Source organism: Chiloscyllium plagiosum, unplaced genomic scaffold (genome assembly GCF_037043375.1).
Source record: "Chiloscyllium plagiosum isolate Xiang-an unplaced genomic scaffold, Cpla_swu_hap1 HiC_scaffold_7, whole genome shotgun sequence".
NCBI lineage: Eukaryota > Metazoa > Chordata > Chondrichthyes > Orectolobiformes > Hemiscylliidae > Chiloscyllium > Chiloscyllium plagiosum.
Window position 1 is genome coordinate 25,075,288 of NW_028270145.1, and position 19,194 is coordinate 25,094,481.

General features: G+C 41.0%; 1 protein-coding gene across 1 annotated transcript in view; it reads left to right on the plus strand.

Annotated features, from left to right (window-relative positions):
• ube2g2 (ubiquitin-conjugating enzyme E2G 2 (UBC7 homolog, yeast)) overlaps positions 1-13,616 on the plus strand; it is a 42,880-nt gene extending 29,264 nt beyond the window's left edge. Inside the window, exons 4-6 of the mRNA XM_043693233.2 lie at positions 2,556-2,674; positions 2,858-2,998; positions 7,919-13,616. Of these exons, the coding sequence (XP_043549168.1) occupies positions 2,556-2,674; positions 2,858-2,998; positions 7,919-8,031 (373 nt within the window). The 3' untranslated portion in view covers positions 8,032-13,616. The remainder of the gene's footprint in view (positions 1-2,555; positions 2,675-2,857; positions 2,999-7,918) is intronic.
• Positions 13,617-19,194: the final 5,578 nt, after the last annotated feature.

Below are 19,194 nucleotides of genomic sequence, written 5' to 3' on the forward strand. Positions count from 1 at the left end.
TTGGTGATGTTTGCATCTTGGAACAAAGGGAGGCCATTCAGCCACAAAACGTGTTCTCTAATTCACTTGTCATGACTGACCTGTATCTCAACTGCCTTTTCTCCAAATCCTTTGTTGTACAACCTGTCCGTACCTTAAACACTTCCAAACTCAAAGCAAGGAGAAAGTGAGGATTACAGATCCAGGAGATCAGAGTTGAGAGTGTGGTGCTGGAAAGACACAACAGGCCAGGCAGCATCCGAGGAGCAGGAGAATCAATGTTTCGGCACAAGCCCTTCATTCCGGATGATTGATTCTCCTGCTCCTCTGATGCTGCCTGACCGGCTGTGTTTTTCCAGCACCACACTCTCGACACTAAACTCAAGGCAATTTAAGCTTATCCGATCCAATTTATCTTCATAATTTAACCTTCTCACCCCTGGTGTAATTGTGGTTTAAATGCATTCTATCCTGCCCTTCACTATAGTAATGGAGAGAGATAGGAGGAGACAGTATGGGAAAGTATTTAATTGGGGGAGGGGAAATTACAAAGCTATTAGGCAGGAACTGGGGCACCTGAGATGTTCTCAGGGAAATGCACAACAGAAATGTGGAGGTTGTTTAGGGAGCACTTGCTGATCGTGCTGGACAGGCTTGTCCCACTGAAGCAAGTAAGGGATGGTAGGGTGAAGGAACATTGGGTGACAAGCGATGTGGAGCATCTAGTCAGGAGGAAGTAGGAAGCTTACTTAAGGTTGAGGAGGCAAGGATCAGACAGGGCTCTACAGGGTTACAAGATAGATTGGAAGGAACTGAAGAATGGACTTAGGGGAGCTAGAAGGGGGCATGAAAAAGCTTTAGCAGGTAAGATTATGGAAAGCCCTAAGGCATTCTACACTTGTGTGAAGAACAAAAGGGTGGCCAGAGATAGGGTAGGGCCAATCAAGGATAGTGAAGGGACTTGTGCCCGGAGTCTGAGGAGGTAAAGGGGGTCCTTAATGAATACTTTGCTTCAGTATTCACTACTGGGAGGGACCTTGATGTTTGTGTAAGGACAGCATGAAACAGGCTGATATGCTCAAACAGATGGATGTTAAGAATGAAGATGTACTGAAAACTTTGAAAAGCATAAGGATAGAGAAGCCAGACAAGATATACCCAAGGTTAATACAGGAAGCAAGGGAAGAGATTGCTGCACCTTCGGCGATGACTTCTGTGTTGAAAATAGTCACTGTCCCCTGGATATTGCCAGATAATTGGAGAATAACAAATATTATTCCCTTGTTCAAGAAAGGGAATCGGGATAATCCTGGGAATTGCAGACCAGTCAGTCTTATGTCATTGGTGGGCAAAATATTGGAGACGATTCTGAGAGACAGAATTTATGATTACTTGGAAAACCATAGTTTGATTAGAGATGGTCCGCATGGCTTTGTGAGGACCAGGTCATGCCTCACAAGCCTTATTGAATTCTTTGAAGATGTGACAAAACCCATTGATGAAGGTAGAGCAGTGGATGTGGTGTGGTGATGTGGTGTACATGGATTTTTAAAAGATGCAGAAAAAGATCAACCTTTAATATGAGAGCTCTGTTCAAACGTTTGATAACAGCGGAGAAGAAGCGGTGCATGTGGCTGATTGTAGCCACTACAGCAATGATATCTCCTGAAATACCAAATTTAATTTAGATGTGTTGGGAATGTTCAGGACATAGTGGAACCTCTAGGTGAGTCTGCCTGTTCATCTCATTTGAGGAGAATGGTTACAGTGTGGCAAATCTTGTCTGACGGCAAGATAAAATGGAAGAATCTGTTTGGCCCTGGAGTGTCTCGCTGTGTTAAAAGTGTTTTCATGTAGGTGGATGTTATTGGTTTTGGCAGCACGTCACTGCAGCTTCTCTGCTTTCTATGCTGACGGCATTACTCCTTTTTTTAAGGACATAATTATGGGTGTAGTTTTTCATTGGCGTTTTGAATAGGTGAATAAATAGCAGTGACCTACTTAAACCATGACTGAAAATTGCAGTTAGTCCTGTTGATGAAAGACTTAATGCACTTGTGCTCTCAATTATCTATTCCTATGGCTTCCTAGTTTACGTGTTAGTGATTAATCGTAACATTCTGACATGTTCTCAGTAACGCAACCTGTCCTGCAAGTCCATCATTCTATAATATAGCTGGCCTTGAATCAGTTCATTCTCTAAAAGGGAACCAGCTCACACATCGAGCTGAATGTTTGGTTGGGTGTGAAAGAAATATCTGCACTGCTTGATTGACAATATTATCCCGGCTGGAGCCTGGTTATGATGCCCTTTCAAGGGTAATGATGCCCTTTGCACACGCAGGTAATGATGTGGCAGAGTTAGAATAGGCTTGATGGCCTATTCTTGCTTTCTGATTTTTGTCTTCAATGGAACCGAGAAGAAACTCCAGTTGGGTTTTACTACATTGAAAATCAAGTACTTGAAGCTGAGGTCCCAGTAACTTTAAACAGTGATAGGAAGAGAGAGGAGGCCTGGATATGAAACGTGTGCATAATTATTGAGCCATAAATTGGCGCCTCTGTTTTGTTCCTAGGGGCCCTGAAGACACCTGTTTTGAAGGCGGAGTCTTTCCAGCTATCCTGAGTTTTCCGCATGATTATCCACTGAGTCCACCAAAAATGCGTTTCACTGGAGAGATGTTTCACCCAAATGGTAAGTGCTAATTTTAGTAGAATACTGGTGCCTACTTTTCATTAGCAGGAATTACTTCATAGACGCCCACTCATTTGTGAGAGAGTCTATGCAATGAGTTGCTTTGTGCAATGTGCTTTGCAAATTGTCTATCCAGTGCAATCCGCTGCCTTTCCTGTTTTGACCATTGTCCTGTTGTTGCAGTTTACCCAGACGGGAGGGTTTGCATCTCGATTCTTCACGCACCTGGCGATGACCCTATGGGCTACGAGAGCAGTGCAGAACGATGGAGTCCTGTTCAAAGTGTTGAGAAGATTCTCCTTTCGGTCGTGAGCATGTTGGCAGGTAAAGATCAGTGTGGATTCTGCTACTGACCAGAATTAGAGGAGGCTGGAGTGAGATTGTGTTTATAGTTGAGTCCTAGATGTAATGTGGGTTCAGCATTATCTTGTGTTTCAAGAGAACTATCCTGTTTGTAGTGGTGTCCTGTGCCCTCTGCCCACACCATAAGCCTGGTGTAAGAAAGTTAAAATACTGCAATGAAATGTTATAATTATTTATTAATCATTTAGCACAATCTGATGACATTCAGCCAATCATATTTGTGCTCACTCTCTGGAAAAATGATTCAGTTAATCCCATTAACTGAATCTCTCTCTCATCTCTCTCATCTGCACTCTCTCTCATCTGTGCAGCCCTGTAATTTTTAAAACAAGATCAATTTTCTTTTCAAACTTAGTTGTCTTAAATCTGGTCATCTGAAAGCTACCATATATATTTTTTTAATTCTTACTCAATGAATGAAGTAAATTACCATTTTTTTATTTGTCTACATATTGCATTGGCGTGATGGATCGCTGGCCTAGTTAAGGGCCTTGTGTACCAGTCTTTTCCTGCATTTTGGTCTGACTGACCTTTAGCCCCAGCCACTCGGCTCAACCATAAAGCTAGCGAGATGCACTGTCAATTATATTTTTGAGTCTGCCTCCACCACTCTTTAACCTATTGTATTCCAGATTTCAATAGCTCCATACATAAAAATAAAAATTCTTTCTTTGCTACTTGTTTTAAATTTATCCTCTGATTATCACTCTTCCTACCAATGTAAATTGTGTTTTTCTACAGTCACCAATTATCTAAACAATTCATTTATTTATTGTTCATAAGATATTCAGGCATACAATTTATCATTTTCTTAGATACCAACAGTGACTACAATTAAAGCATTAACCACAACATCTAAATAAATTGAAATGATTATTTTAAATAGTTTGAATTGACATAACATTGTACTGCAAAAGGCTCACATAATGCTTTTTAAAGTTCATATTTGGGAAATGCTGGACATCACTTGATACAGATAATGAGGCACTTTTTTTTTTGGACTGCTGCTGTCCTTGTGATTATAGTTACCCATGGTGCTAATAGGGAAAGAATTCTAGGAATTTGACCCAACAATGATGAAGGAACTGCAATTATATACCCAACTTAGATGATGTGACTTGGAAAAGATCCTGCAGTTGGTGGCATATTTGATAGCCTAGGTGACAGAGTTTACGAATTTAGGAGGTACAGTTGATAAATTCTTAAAAAGTTACTGAAGTGCATCCTATTGTTTGCACGTACTGCAGTATGGTGTATGGTAATGAAAGGAATGAATATTTAAGATGACATCAGGGTAGCCTATTAATGTTTGTGTGCATCTCCTGGGGATCCACCTCTTCCAAAACACTGTAAATTAGTCTCCTGGGACCTTGTAGGGGAAAGTCACAAGGTTTTGAGGTTTTAAAAAGTTAATAAAGTGACTGAACAGCTGGGAGTGTGGGTCCTGTGAAATTTTAGAGTAGTGTTGGACGTTGGAAAGTGAAGCTGAGCCATAGTGAACACCTGCTGGAAGAGATGGGAGGAGGTAAGATTTTAAAAGGTCATTTTCAAATTCAAAGGCAAAAATCAAAAGCGACAAAAGACTGGTACAAAGAACCCGAACCATCCAACGACAGCTGGAGGAAGAGAAAATATGGATGGACCTGGATCACACCGCCACCTGGTGCTCAAGGATCTGCAATTACAAAATCTAAAGCAAACAGTGCACTGATGAACCGGAATTATTGGGTGCACAAAGTGTGTGTTGTGTTCCAGAACTAATACAGGAAATAATGAATATATGTTTCTGAATGGCTTGGGCTGCAGCATTATGTGTTCAGTAATGCTCCAAAAAAATGTCATCTTATAAGAAGGAAAGTGATGAAAAGTTGGAGTTGGGAAAGGGGAAAGCAAATAGTTCAGAGTAAACACTGAGAAACTGAATGGAAGTAAAACTGAGAAAAGGAACTGGCTGCCGGGAGAGAAGTTAACATATGTTGTATGTACTAGAAATAAAAGTGAAAAATTAATTGAGCGGAGAGAGTAAACTTAGTGAGGGTAAAAATGTTTCCAAGGAGGAAAGGAGTAAAGACAAGCTGAAGGAGATGGCTGTAAGCCTTGAATTAGGAGCTGAAATACATAATCTCAAAACAGGCACATTACACATGTATGTGCATAGCATATCATTTATTAGGTTTATGGATTTGGAGATGCCGATGTTGGACTGGGGTGTACAAAGTTAAAAATCACACAACACCAGGTTATAGTCCAACAGGTTTAATTAGAAGCACACTAGCTTTCGGAGCGTCGCTCCTTCATCAGGTGGTTGTGGAGGGCTCAATCCTAACACAGAATTTATAGCAAAAATTTACAGTGTGATGTAACTGAAATTATACATTGAAAAATACCTTGATTGTCTGTTGAGTCTTTCATCTGTTTGAATACCATGATAGTTTCACTTCTTTCACGTGTAAATCACAAAACCCTTTTTAAAAGGTTGCATTCTCAGGTTAGCTGTTAACAATGGTGATATGTTGAAGGTGTTAGCCCCCTGTGTTCTCTGTCTATGCCATGATGTTTAGATCAATTCTAATCTAAAAAGTGAGATAACGGAGTTTTACATGAATTCATGCAGTTTTTGAGCAAAGTACAGTGTAACTCTGCAAGTATAAATTCACCCTACAAAATATCTTTGTGGGTCTTTGTGTGTGTGTGTGTATGTAGTGCAATGGTGGTCACCTGTAATGTGACATGAACCCAAGGTCCCGGTTGAGGCCCTCCCTATGGGTACCTAACTTAGCTATCAGCCTCTGCACGGCCACTTTCCTATGCTGCCTGTCCCGCAGTCCACCTTGGAGGATGGTCACCCGAAGGTCCGAGGTCGAATGTCCTGGACCACTGAAGTGTTCCCAACTGGGAGGGAACCCTCCTGTCTGTTGATTGTTGTGCGGTGCCCATTCATCCGTTGTCGTAGCCTTTGCTCGGTTTCCCCAATGTACCATGCCTGAGGGCATCCTTGCCTGCAATGTATAAGATAGACAACGTTGGCTGAGTCACATGAGTATCTGCCATGTACAAGGTGGGAGGTGTCCCCATGTGTAATGGTGGTATCCATGTCTACACTCTGACAAGTCTTGCAGCGCCTACCGTGACGGGGTTGTATGGAGTTGTCCTGAGAGCTGGGCAGCTTGCCAAACCTCAAACGGATCATTGTTTATAGCAAGCTGCCTGGCTCTCAGGACAACTCCATACAACCCTGTCACGGTAGGCGCTGCAAGACGTGTCAGAGTGAAGACATGGATACCACCATTCCAGGGCACACTTAATTGTAAAGAAACGTTGTCGTATCTCCCCTGGTTCTTGTGCCTATTGCTTTAAATCTGAGCACTGTTTATTCACTAGAAATAGAGTCTGCCTATCAACAGTAATTAAACCCTCAATAGGAAATTCATTAGGAAGGTTAGATCTCACGGAATATAGGGAGAACGAGCCTTTTGGATACTGAACTGGCTCAAAGGTAGAAGACAGAGGGTGGTGGTGATGGGTAGTTTTTCAGACTGGAGGCCTGTGACCAGTGGAGTGCTACAAGGATCGGTGCTGGGTCCTCTACCTTTTGTCATTTACATAAATGATTTGGATGCGAACATAAGAGGTACAGTTAGTAAGTTTGCAGATGACAAAATTGGAGGTGTAGTGGACAGCAAAGAGGATTACCTCAGAATACAACAGGATCTTGACCAGATGGGCCAATGGGCAGAGAAGTGGCAGATGGAGTTTAATTCAGATAAATGTGAGGTGCTGCTTTTTGGGAAAGCAAATCTTTGGAGGACGTATGCACTTAATGGTAAGGTCCTAGGGAGTGTTGCTGAACAAAGAGACCTTGGAGTGCAGGTTCATAGATCCTTGAAAGTGGAGTCACAGGTAGATATGATAGTGAAGAAGGTGCTTGGTATGCTTTCCTTTATTAGTCAGAGTATTGAGTACAGGAGTTGGAGGTCATGTTGCGGCTGTACAGGACATTGGTTAGGCCACTTTTCGAATATTGCATGCAATTTTGGTCTCCTTCCTATCAGAAAGATGTTGTGAAACTTGAAAAGGTTCAGAAAAGATTTACAAGCATGTTGCCAGGGTTGGAGGGATTGAGCTATAGGGAGAGGCTGAACAGGCTGGGGCTGTTTTCCCTGGAGCGTCGGAGGCTGAGGGGTGACTTTATAGAGGTTTACAAAATTATGAGGGGCATGGATAGGATAAATAGACAAGTCTTTTCCCTGGGGTTGGGGAGTCCAGAACTAGAGGGGCATAGGTTTAGGGTGAGAGGGGAAAGATATAAAAGAGACCTAAGGGGCAACTTTTTCACACAGATGGTGGTACGTGTATGGAATGAGCTGCCAGAGGATGTGGTGAAGGCTAGTACAATTGCAACATTTAAGAGGCATTTGGATGGGTAAATGAATAGGAAGGGTTTGGAGAGATATGGGCCGGGTGCTGGCAGGTGGGACTAGATTGGGATGGGATATCTGGTCAGCATGGATGTATTGGACCGAAGGGTCTGTTTCCTTGCTGTACATCTCTATGACTCTAGACTTTATATGTTAAATCTCTCCTAATCGTCTGTGCATCAAAGATGGCAATTTCTGTTTCCCATCACTCCACTTAACAAATTCTTCATCCTTGGTTTAACATTGGTAAGTCTGCCTGTTCACCGTCCAAGGCTTTGTGATTATGCTAAATTGAGATGCCCTGATTCGGACATGGGTTTGCCCTCAGCTGCAATACCGTGATTTAAGTTTAGCTACATTTCCTTGCACTTATACACACCTATTAATAAAGCCATTCTTCTAGATCTTTGGTTGCTACAATTTTGTTTGGTCTTAATGTTGCTTTTATCTCTCCTTTCCACAGAGCCGAATGATGAAAGTGGAGCCAACGTGGATGCCTCAAAAATGTGGCGAGATGATAGGGGACAGTTCTACAAAATAGCCCAACAAACCGTGCGGAAATCCCTTGGACTGTGAGCAGAGAGCCCTGCAATTGTATAGGATCACCTGAAGTATTTAATGGTTTTTTGCACCTTGCAGTTTGTCTCCTGCTTTCCATATCCAAGGATAAAGTTAGGATTGCCGTTTTTCTTTCCAGCTTGTATTAGGATAGCCCACTTAATAGTCTCTGTTAAAACATAAGCTGACAAAGCGTGGCTTTCATGGCTGTTATTGTTTTCCATTTAATAGTGGTGGGACTTACTTGGATGAAATAGCTGAAGGGATAAAATAACCTTCCCACAAAAGGGTCCAACTGTTTCTCAGTGAGTGTTTTTTTTTCTCTGAAGCATTGCTTTTAATGAAATCAGGTGTGGTATTTCAATTGGACTGGTGTGTGCAGTTTCCAAAGACTTTGCATCTTAGTCCTGCCTATAGAATAGAAGACTCAATGCCATAACATTTGTTTCATTTTGGTTGAATGCAAACAAATTCCGAGGCTCAGGTTCGAATGGGAAGTTTGTTTTGTCCTACTTGTATGGACGTGCTTTTGCAGCAGACAATGAAGCAGGGTACTTCCAGCAAGCTTTTCTTAATCATTAAAAAGATAAGGGAAGCGTGATACGGGATCTCATTCACTACATGATCAGGGTACCCTCCTATCTCTATCCAGCACTTTCATTTGTTCTCGTTAATGTTTTCTAGAATATTTGGCCCTTTTAATGGAGTGAAATAAAAGGTATAAAAGCGAGAAGATATTAGAGTTTAAAAAATAACAAAACAGCATGAATGAACTTAGTGAAAGTCTGACATCTCCCAACCATGGAGAGTTCAAAATACCATCTCAAATGGGTTTTATGCTGTTTCCTGCTAACGTATCCATCCCTGGTGTGTCTGTGCGTGTGGGGGTTGATCTGCATGTGAGAGTCGGTTTGACTGTGTGTGGGCCAATGGGTGTGTCAGTCGGTCTGTGTTGCCACTGGTGAGCAAAGGAAGTCAATCTGAAGAGGCCAAAATCTTGTATTCTTAGCATTAACTTCAGATCCAGTCGATATTTATATGCGTACTTCTCATTCTTGCACCCGCTTCCTCCTTTTAAGAAGCAAGCAATGTACCCATTTAACTGGTAGTTGACACTGAAGTGATTTAACCCACGTCTTTGACTGATGCTGGTTTTAATCTGCAGCCTCACTCACTGGACAGAATGTCTTGCTGCCACTCCAAGCTCTCACTATAGCAAACTATCTGTTGTTTGTATAAAGCTTCCCCCACTTCAGGCTTCTGCAGCCAGCCACATGAAATATATACCAGTGTTTTTTGACATTCCTCTTGTCTGTCACAATATATATATAACATGGTCAATTTAGAGGTCAGGTAAGAAGTAGCCTGTGTTTGTGGAAAAAAGGGTACTGATTTCACCAGAATTTTGGGGGATTCTCATGGTATAAAGAAACAAAAAAGAACAACATCAGTAAATATGCTGCCACAGAGCCCACACCTGAGGAGCAGTCACTGTGGCATCCAGTTGTGGCAGCACTATCCATGGATTGTTTGGGGCAGTGGTTTTCAAACTCTTTTAGTAGAAGTACTCTTTTTCTAATGGGTTAATAATCAGGGACCACCCATTTAAATTATAATGCTACAAACGCTTAATGCAAAATTCATCAGTGTCCTCTTAAAAGAGCAACCAAACTTTGCAACGCTTATTGAGATTGGTGGTGCGAAACCTTTTCTCTGTTCAGCTTGAAGTCTCACCTTACAAGTTCAGTAACATTTCTGTTGAAGACTTTCCAACAATTGACAGGAGTGGGATTAGGTTCGGTGACCATTTTGGAAACAAAGCCACTATTTTAGGTATAACCCTCACTGGCCACCGCCTTTGAGCACAATTGTTAATTGGTTTGGGATTTTTCCTCCCCTGTTTGCTATTTACTGGCCTTTCTATACTGGATTGTCACTGGTACGCTGCCTGGTATGTGGCATTTCTGCCACTAGGATGCGACCAGTACCCAGGACTGCAACTTTAGCTCAAGTCCAATTACTGGTGCAGATGCTGTATTCAATGAATAAAGCTCAGCTTGATTAGCGTTTTAGCTCTCTGTGCACTGCTTAGGTGGCTGCTCCACTCTCCCTTCCCAATCCATTTTCAGAGATGCCCCAGCCTCTGTGCTGCTGAACAATCTTTCCTACATGTCCCACTGATTCCAGGACTCTCCAGAGTGTGAGTTTGCAGTTGAACTGGTCAAACAGGCCAAGAAAATTAAAATACTAATAAAGAGTACTCGCCTGACCTGGACCATTGCAGCAGTGGATTGTTTGTATTATCGTGCAGGCTCTCTAGAAAGTCTCTGTGGGACAGATCCTAGTTTGAGGATCACTGGTACCAAGTATTAGTGGCCAATAGGAATGGGCCACTCCTTTTGGTTACTAGCCTGACCCTAGTGCAAACTGGTCAAAATTGCATTCGACGTATAGTTCAGAAATTAATCTTTTAGTCCGTGCCCATATTTATATTCCATACAAGGCTTTCCCCACCTTATCCAATCTAATCTTATTGGTCTATCCTTTTATTGTTTTTTTCCATTGTGAACATATCCACCTTCCTTTTAAATGCACATGTGCTATTTGCATCAGCTACTCGTTGTCATGGTGAATTCCACATTCTCATTACACTCTGGAATTTTTTGCCGAGCTCCATATTTTATAGTGATTTAAACATTTGAAAAATGTCACCCTGCTTCTCAAAGACTCAGTGGTTAGTACTGCTGCCTCACAGCGCCAGGGACCCGGGATCAATTCAGGCGACTGTCTCTCTGAAGTTTGTACATTTTTCCTGTGTCTGCGTGGGTTTCATCCGGGTGCTCCAGTTTCCTCTCACAATCCAAAGATGTGCGGGTTAGGTGGATTGGCCTTGCTAAATTGACCATAGAGTTCAGGGATGTGTAGATTAGGTGCATTAGTCAGAGGAAAATGTGGAATAAGAGGGCTAGGGGAATTGGTCTAGGTGGGTAACTCTCCGGAGGGTTGGTGTGGACTTGTTGAGCCAAATGGCCTGTTTCCACACTGTAGGGATTCTAATTCTATAGTTGGCTTATTGAGGGTGGCAAGTAGAAAGTAGTTTGTTGTGCAGCTTGGTTGTATCTCACCCTTGGAACTTGTTGCTGACAATTGGTGCAAAATATCACAGCAATAATTTTTTTTTCTGACTGCGGTCAATTTAAACATTTACTTCTCTCGCTCACAGCAATTCAGGTTTTCAGGTGACATGAGTCATTCAACAGTAATGAATATCTTGTAATGTGCTCTTTGAGGAGTGAAGTATCAGACCAGTCCTAGAATCTAGTAACTGAAGCAGCACTGATTCCAGCTTGTCATCAGCAATACTGGTAATCACAGGAGATTGAATGGGAGTTAAACAGTCAGCTTGTGTGCACAACACTAGTAGTGACAGGCTCATGAAGTTGGTGAAAAGGCTTCTAAATCTGTGACTAAATTACAATGAAGTTTTTACTTGGATATTTGGGACAATAATGCTAATTAAGGTTTATTGAAGTATCGCGTTAGAAGTTTAAAGATATGCTGTAATTTTCAGATTGTACTGTATTTCAGGCTGAATGATGTACAAACTTTGTAGATCTAGGAAAATTATATTCTGGGAACAAATTTCAAAATCAGCCTGAACGGAGTTAGTTAAAAAGCATGTCTGAAAGGGCTGCTTTTTTATAGATTCAAGCAGAAATGATTGGGCCCTTCGTAATCCAGTTCCACAGTCCACACAAGAAATGTGCAATGCAGGAATGGGAATACAATGCCTGTGAGACTGAAAACTGGACTAGTCATTTCAGGATTCCGATACTGTCTTGGCATTATAGTTAATCTGGACTCCATGCCTGATAAGCAATGTGAAAGGACTTGTATCTGTTCACTCTCCAAAAATCACAGGTCCAGTGATAGGAGGCAGTCATCATGTGCCTCCCACACTTCATTAAAACAGGAGTAGGCTAATTAGCCCTGGGTCTCGTCTACTATTGAATTACAGATATGTCTTGACTTCATTTACCCACCTTGATTCCATATCCAATATCCTAAACTAAGAAAATCTATCAATCTCACTTCTTAATTTTTTAATTCACACTCCCCAAACAAGAAATCAACAATTTTTGAGATCTTCAATAAAAGCCTTAATGTAGGTGTTGTGATAGCTGGTTGTGACTTCTATATTCTAAAACAAAATATTATACCTGTGAAACTAAATTTTATTGCAATATGCCAATATTTTAAAATAAGTTTAATTGCTCTGGACTCACACTTGCACTTGTACAATATCACAAAATCATAGTCCAACTGATCCGCACCAACCATTTTATCTGGAGTCATGGCCCCCATATACATCACCATGTTTCATGAAATTAGTGTTGTTTCTTATGGAAAATCTTTGCTACTTTATGATGACCAAATGGACTGTAACCTACAAATGGTATAATTTAATCCCTTTTATAGATAATGTAATGAGATAATTAAATTAAAGCTGCATTAATAATTTGCAGAGGTTACAGTTCATTGAGTTACAGAATTCACAGTATAGGAACAATCTATTTGGCTCAGTCTGCAAGTGTTTATACTACATGTGATCATCCTTCAATTTTATCTGACTCTTTTTAACATATTTTTCTATTCCTTTCTCCTTCATTTATTTATCTAACCCTATGTCTCTGGCATTGACCTGAATCACTCCACTCTCTAGCAACTAATGATGATTCTGAAATATTTTAATCTGTCCAATGTGAGTATTCTCAAGGTGAGAAAGAGTTGAACTGGAAGTGTTGTAATATAGCCAGACATCTCCCTAGCTTTATTTCTGTGGCAATTCAGTTCTGATAGATGTTACAATTGTAACTTATTATTTTACCTAGTTTGATTTGAAACTAGAACTGAACAAATTTGCAGTGAATTTTGCGCCATTGATGGATTTTCTGTTCTCTCTAATGTACTGCGGAAACATTACTGAAAGGAAAGTTATCTGTAAAACAATCTCTGGGATCCAAAAAAAGTCAGGATGTTTTTGAAGGGAGGGCGAGCAGGGTGATGGGGATTGTTGCGGCATCCATCAATGTACAGGTGAGAAGCAGTGGCTATTTATAAAAGAATTGGGGAATCACCTAGTGTTTTACAAGCAAATCTGTAAAGTTAAGCAGTCTGTGCTCCCTTTGTCCTCTGTCTTGATGCCTATACAGAGTCTAAAATGAGAAATGTTACGTTCCCTGTGCTGTTACTTTGCAGCAACATCTTGCATTTGTGCAGCACCTTTAAGATACAGAAAGCACAAGGGAATGCAATGATTGCTGAGGCAAAGGAGGAGATATTAGGAGAGGGATCAAAAATTGGTCAAACGGAATTTAAGGAACAGTCTTAAAGTGCGATAGCCAAACATATCAATATTCACAAATAATTGGTTCAGATGGAACCATTGTTTGCTTATTCTATTGAAATCTATTAAAAGATGGTTTTATCTCATATCAACTTCTTGGCTGGTTTAGATACCCAACAATGAAAGGTTTATTTTTCTCCTGTGTAAAAATGTATACTATATATAAATAAAATAAAATTTCTAGATGCTTCCTGAACTGAATGGTTTGATGAGTTTTGTATAATCTCTTAATTTTCTCAGCTATGATTAACATTTGCTTCGGATTTATTAATCTTTTGTTTGTGAAAGGAATGTACAACCTGAAGCCTGTTTTCAATAGGCTGTACCTGCTGGATTGAGGGAGAACTTCATTCTTCCCCCAACAGCCTGTACCAACTTAGGTTTGCTCTGTTTCTCATTCTGAAAAGTCAGAACTAACACAGATTCACAACTGGTCTGCAACTGGATTGAATGTTTCACAGCATCAGAAGATCAGTCGAAAAGGGTGGCACTGGAAAAGCACTGCAGGTCAGGCAGCATCTGAAGAGCAGGAATTCCTGATGAAGCACTTATTTGCGAAACGTCGACTTTCCTACTCCTCAGATGCTGCCTGGCCTGCTGTGCTTTCCCAGCGCCACACTTTTCAATTCTGACTCCAGCATCTGCAGTCCTCACTTTCCCCACAGCATCAGAAGATACCTGGTTAACACAGGTTTTTCTACATGTAACAATCCACGTCATTGTTTTGACAAAGCATGGAAGGAATAAATTGCTCTAGACTTTCAACATTCCTTAAAGGTCAGCATTTCTAGGCTATGCGCATAAGCCTGTTTACTGATTTCTTATTAGGAAACAAAGTCGTTAAAGTTATTAAGAGTTCAGTTTTGACCTGCTCTCTAGAACAATCCAGTCAGACCATTGGTCTACATTATCCTATAGATTAGAGTGGTGCTGGAAAAGCACAGCCGGTCAGGCAGCATCCGAAGGGCAGGAAAATCGATGTTTCGGGCAAAAGCCCTTCATCAGGAATGCAGCATCTGCAGTCCCCACTTTTGCCTACTCTATCCTATAGCCTTGCAAATTCATTTCCCTCAAGTTCCCACTCAATTTCCAGGGGAAAAGACTGAACATTCAGTCTATTTGGAATTGAACCTTCCATTTAACATGAGGTTAAGCTGACATTAGTTATTTAAAATGACATTAGTCCTATGTAAGATTCTATTTGTGTGAAGACTTGGAATATTTTGGATATGATCAGATAAAAAGGTAAAGTAACCATTGTCCTAGTGGACATTAGCACTGCTCTCTCACTAAAGAGACAACTGGTAGTGGTTTAACCTGAGGGTCACCATGCCTCAGGAAAGGGGAGAGGTTCAGAAGGCAGGACCTTCACAGTAACCCGAACAGGAATTTAGCATCACTCTGCATTGCAGACCAGCCACCCAGCCAACTGAGCTAACTGACCACCTTAATTCAATAAAGGTTGCACAGTCAGGCAAAACGACTCATCTATTTGCATCCAAAAACACAAGTATGTTATTCATGAAACAAGAAAGTGATGTTAATCCTGTTAAAGAACAGACTATGATTCAAATATTGTGTACACATTTTGGCATCATAGTACTGCTGATGAAACTATATCAGTAAGATGCAAATTTGAGATAATTGCAGAATTAATCAAAAAGAACTTTATGAAAAAACGTCTTTATGTACTAGTGAAAATATGGATTTTTCTGCTACAAACTGTTAGTGCAACTTTTACAAGTTCTGCTTCAATATGAAGAGAAATATTTAATGGTTATAAAAGTGAGCAAATGAATCATATTAGATTAGCTCAATTAATTTGAGCTCTTTAATGGGAAAATCTCACATCCCCAAAGGCAAGGCAACCACATCCTGACATTGGTGGTTTGTTTAGATCAATTACAAAAGCAATTTGTGTTTAAAATTTGCAAATGCTGTAATCATTCTGAAACAATTATCTCATAAAAATTTTTGATATTTTCTCTCTGATGGGACATTGATTTTCAAACTTTTCTTTTTACAACCATTAAAACCCTTTGGATAATCTCCAGTCCGGTCTTCTGTAAGATGGCCACTGCTATCTAAAAGGAATCTATAACATTAGTGTAGCCACATGCATAACATACCAGTTCTAATATGGAAACTTATTGATCTTTGGAAAGTCTTTATAGATTCCTCAAGTGTCAGTCATCCCAAATCAAATATGTGCATGGTAGAAGGTGAGATTGTAGTTTAGTGGTAAAGTCACTAGACATTCTGGCTGATGCTTCAGGATCACAGGTTTGTTATGGTGAGTGGGCAGGTAAGTGGAGCTGAGGCCACGAAAAGATTAGCCATGTTCTTATAGAATGGCAGAGTGGGCTTGCGGGACCAGATGGCTTACTCCTAATCCTTGTTCTTCTTTTCTGCATCTACCCCAGTAGCTAATGAAATTTTGAATTCAGAGTTTGAATCAGTAATGTTGACTCTAAATGTATCCTTGACTGTCATAAAAATCCATCTGAATCACTGATGTCCGTTCAGGGAAATCTGCTGTCCTTCCCTGTTCTGACTTGCATGTGACTCCAGACCTACAGTGATGTACCTGACTCATCACCGACCTCTGAAATGACCACTCAGAGCAAAAGGCAAATTAGGGATGGGCAACAAATGCTGACTTTTCCAAACAACTCCCAATGTCCCATGAAAGAATAAATGTCAAGGTATAAGTGCTCCCAAAATATAGTTAAAAATAATTAGAATGTAATAAATGTCATTCAGTTCCATCATTCAATTAAATATAGATTACAAGACTGATTAATCTTAAAATGCATCTAATTAGCTGTGAAGTGTGTTGAGTTTGGAGCCTGTGAAAGGGGCTATATCAATGCAAATACTATCTACACAAGAGCTTCTACCTAATGACCTGATAATTCTTGATTAACCTGAGCATCTGCAATCTGACATTTATCAGTGTTAATAATGCAGGTAGTGGGCACAAAGTGAAACAAAATCACATGGCCTGATGAGTTACGACTGCAATTGTTCCGGTATTAATCATTCATTGGCACACAACCATCCTCCTGTTTTTATAGCACATTAATGACAATTTAGTGTGAATCTTAATTGTGACATTGTTTCGAGTGTGTCTGTGGAAATGAATAACACCAGATTAGTAAGGCTGTGTCAGGAAAGAAGGATAATACTTCAAAGCGTTTAAGAGTCTGAACACACCAACTGTGTTATATTAGGAGAAAGTGAGGACTGCAGATGCTAGAGATCAGAGTTTAAAAATGTGTTGCTGGAAAAGCGCAGCAGGTCATGCAGCATCAAAGGAACAGGAGAATCGACGGTTCGGGCAATGTCGATTCTCCTGTTCCTTTGATGCTGCCTGACCTGCTGCACTTTTCCAGCAACACATTTTTAAACTGTGTAATATTGCTGAGGGCTAGGGGTTCAGGTGCAGTTTAATGTTATTTCAAAAACATTTGAGTGACTTAGCGATTTTGGCTGTTTAAGTTAAACCTACTTTAGTGGGACGTGTTTTTTTTCCAGAGATTTTCTGTTGCATTTTAGCCTCTTGCATAGTTTTCAGTAAAAATCATTCACTAGGTGTGAGCGAGAGTGACTAGGCCAGTGTTTATTGCCCATGCCTAATTGCTTTTATTTTGGAGCTGTCTTCTTGAATTGAGTCAGAAGTCGCACAACACCAGGTGAACCTGACTTCACCTGATGAAGGAGTAGCGCTCTGAAAGCTTGTGATTTCAAATAAACCTGTTGGACTACAACCTGGTCATAGAGTCATAGAGATGTACAGCACGGAAACAGACCCTTCGGTCCAACCGGTCCATGCCAACCAGATATCCCAACCCAATCTAGTCCCACCTGCCAGCACCCGGCCGATATCCCTCCAAACCCTTCCTATTCATATACCCATCCAAATGCCTCTTAAATGTTGCAATTGTACCAGCCTCCACCACATCCTCTGGCAGCTCATTCCATACACGTACCACCCTCTGCATGAAAAAGTTGCCCCTTAGGTCTCTTTTATATCTTTCCCCTCTCACTCTAAACCTATGCCCTCTAGTTCTGGACTCCCCGACCCCAGGGAAAAGACTTTGTCTATTTATCCTATCCATGCCCCTCATAATTTTGTAAACCTCTATAAGGTCACCCCTCAGCCTCCGACGTTCTCAGCAAGAGGCCCAGCAATCACTTCTCTACCTTCCCACAGAGTTCTCAGGTACACCTGATCAGGTCCTGGGGATTTATCCACCTTTAACCATTTCAAGATATCCAGCACTTCCTCCTCTGTAATCTGGACATTTTGCAAGATATCACCATCTGTTTCCCTATAGTCTATATCTTCCATATCCTTTACTGATGCAAAATATTCATTTAGTATCTCCCCCATTTTCTGTGGCTCCACACAAAGGTGGCCTTGCTGATCTTTGAGGGGGCCTATTCTCTCCCTAGTTACCCTTTTGTAAAAACCCTTTGGATTCTCCTTAATTCTATTTGCCAAAGCGATCTCATGTCCCTGTTTTGCCCTCCTGATTTCCCTCTTGAGTATACTCCTACTTCCTTTATACTCTTCTAAGGATTCACTCGATCTATCCTGTCTATACTTGACATATGCTTCCTTCTTTTTCTTAACCAAACCCTCAATTTCTTTAGTCATCCAGCATTCCCTATACCTACCAGCCTTCCCTTTCACCCTGACAGGAATGTACTTTCTCTGGATTCTTGTTATCTCATTTCTGAAGGCTTCCCATTTTCCAGCCGCCCCTTTACCTGCAAACATCTGCCCCCAATCAGCTTTCGAAAGTTCTTGCCTAATACTGTCAAAATTGGCCTTTCTCCAATTTAGAACTTCAACTTTAAGATCTGGTCTATCCTTTTCCATCACTTTTGTTGTGTGCCTTCTGACTTTATCTACCCCAGTTCAACACCGATAGCTCCACTTCTTGAACTGCAGCCGTCCAAGTGATGTAGGTGCACCCACAGTGATGTTAGGAAGGGAATTCAATGATTTTGTTCCAGCAATGATGAAGGAACAGTGATATGATTCTATATCAAGATTATGTGTATATGGAGGGGAACGTGCAGGTGGTAATGTCCCCTTGCAACTGCTGATCTTCCACAAGTTAGGTGTCTTGGTGTTGTCTATGGTGAGTTGCTGTATTGCAAATTGTAGGTGGTACACAATGATGGGAGTGAATGTTGAAGGCGTTTGATAAGGTGACATTCAAACAGGCTGCAAAACAAAAACACAACTGCTAGAAATCTGAAACAAAAACAGAAATTGCTGGAGAAACTCAGCAGGTCTTGCTGTATCTTTGTAGAGAAAGCAGAGTCAGTTACCCTTCAAACAGGCTGTTTCGTCCTGGAAGATTTTGAGCTGCTTGAATGTTGCCAGAGCTACACTCATCCAGACAAATGGACAGTCTTCCATCACACCCCTGAATTGTGCCTTGTAGATAGTGGGCAGGCCATAGAGAGTGGGGAGACAAAACAAAACTGCAGATGCTGGAGTCCAAAGTAGACAAGCAGGAGGCTGGAAGAACAAAGGTTACACCTAAAATGTTGACTTCTCCACTGCCTGACGCTACCTGGCTTAGAAAGTAGGGAAACAAGTGCCTGCAGAATTCATAGCTCTGACCTCTTCTTCCAGTCACAGTATTTATATGGCTGGTTCTGTTCAGTTTCAGGTCAATGGTAACTACTAATGCCATTGAATGTCATGGGGTTAAAAATCACACAACACCAGGTTTAATTGGAAGCACACTAGC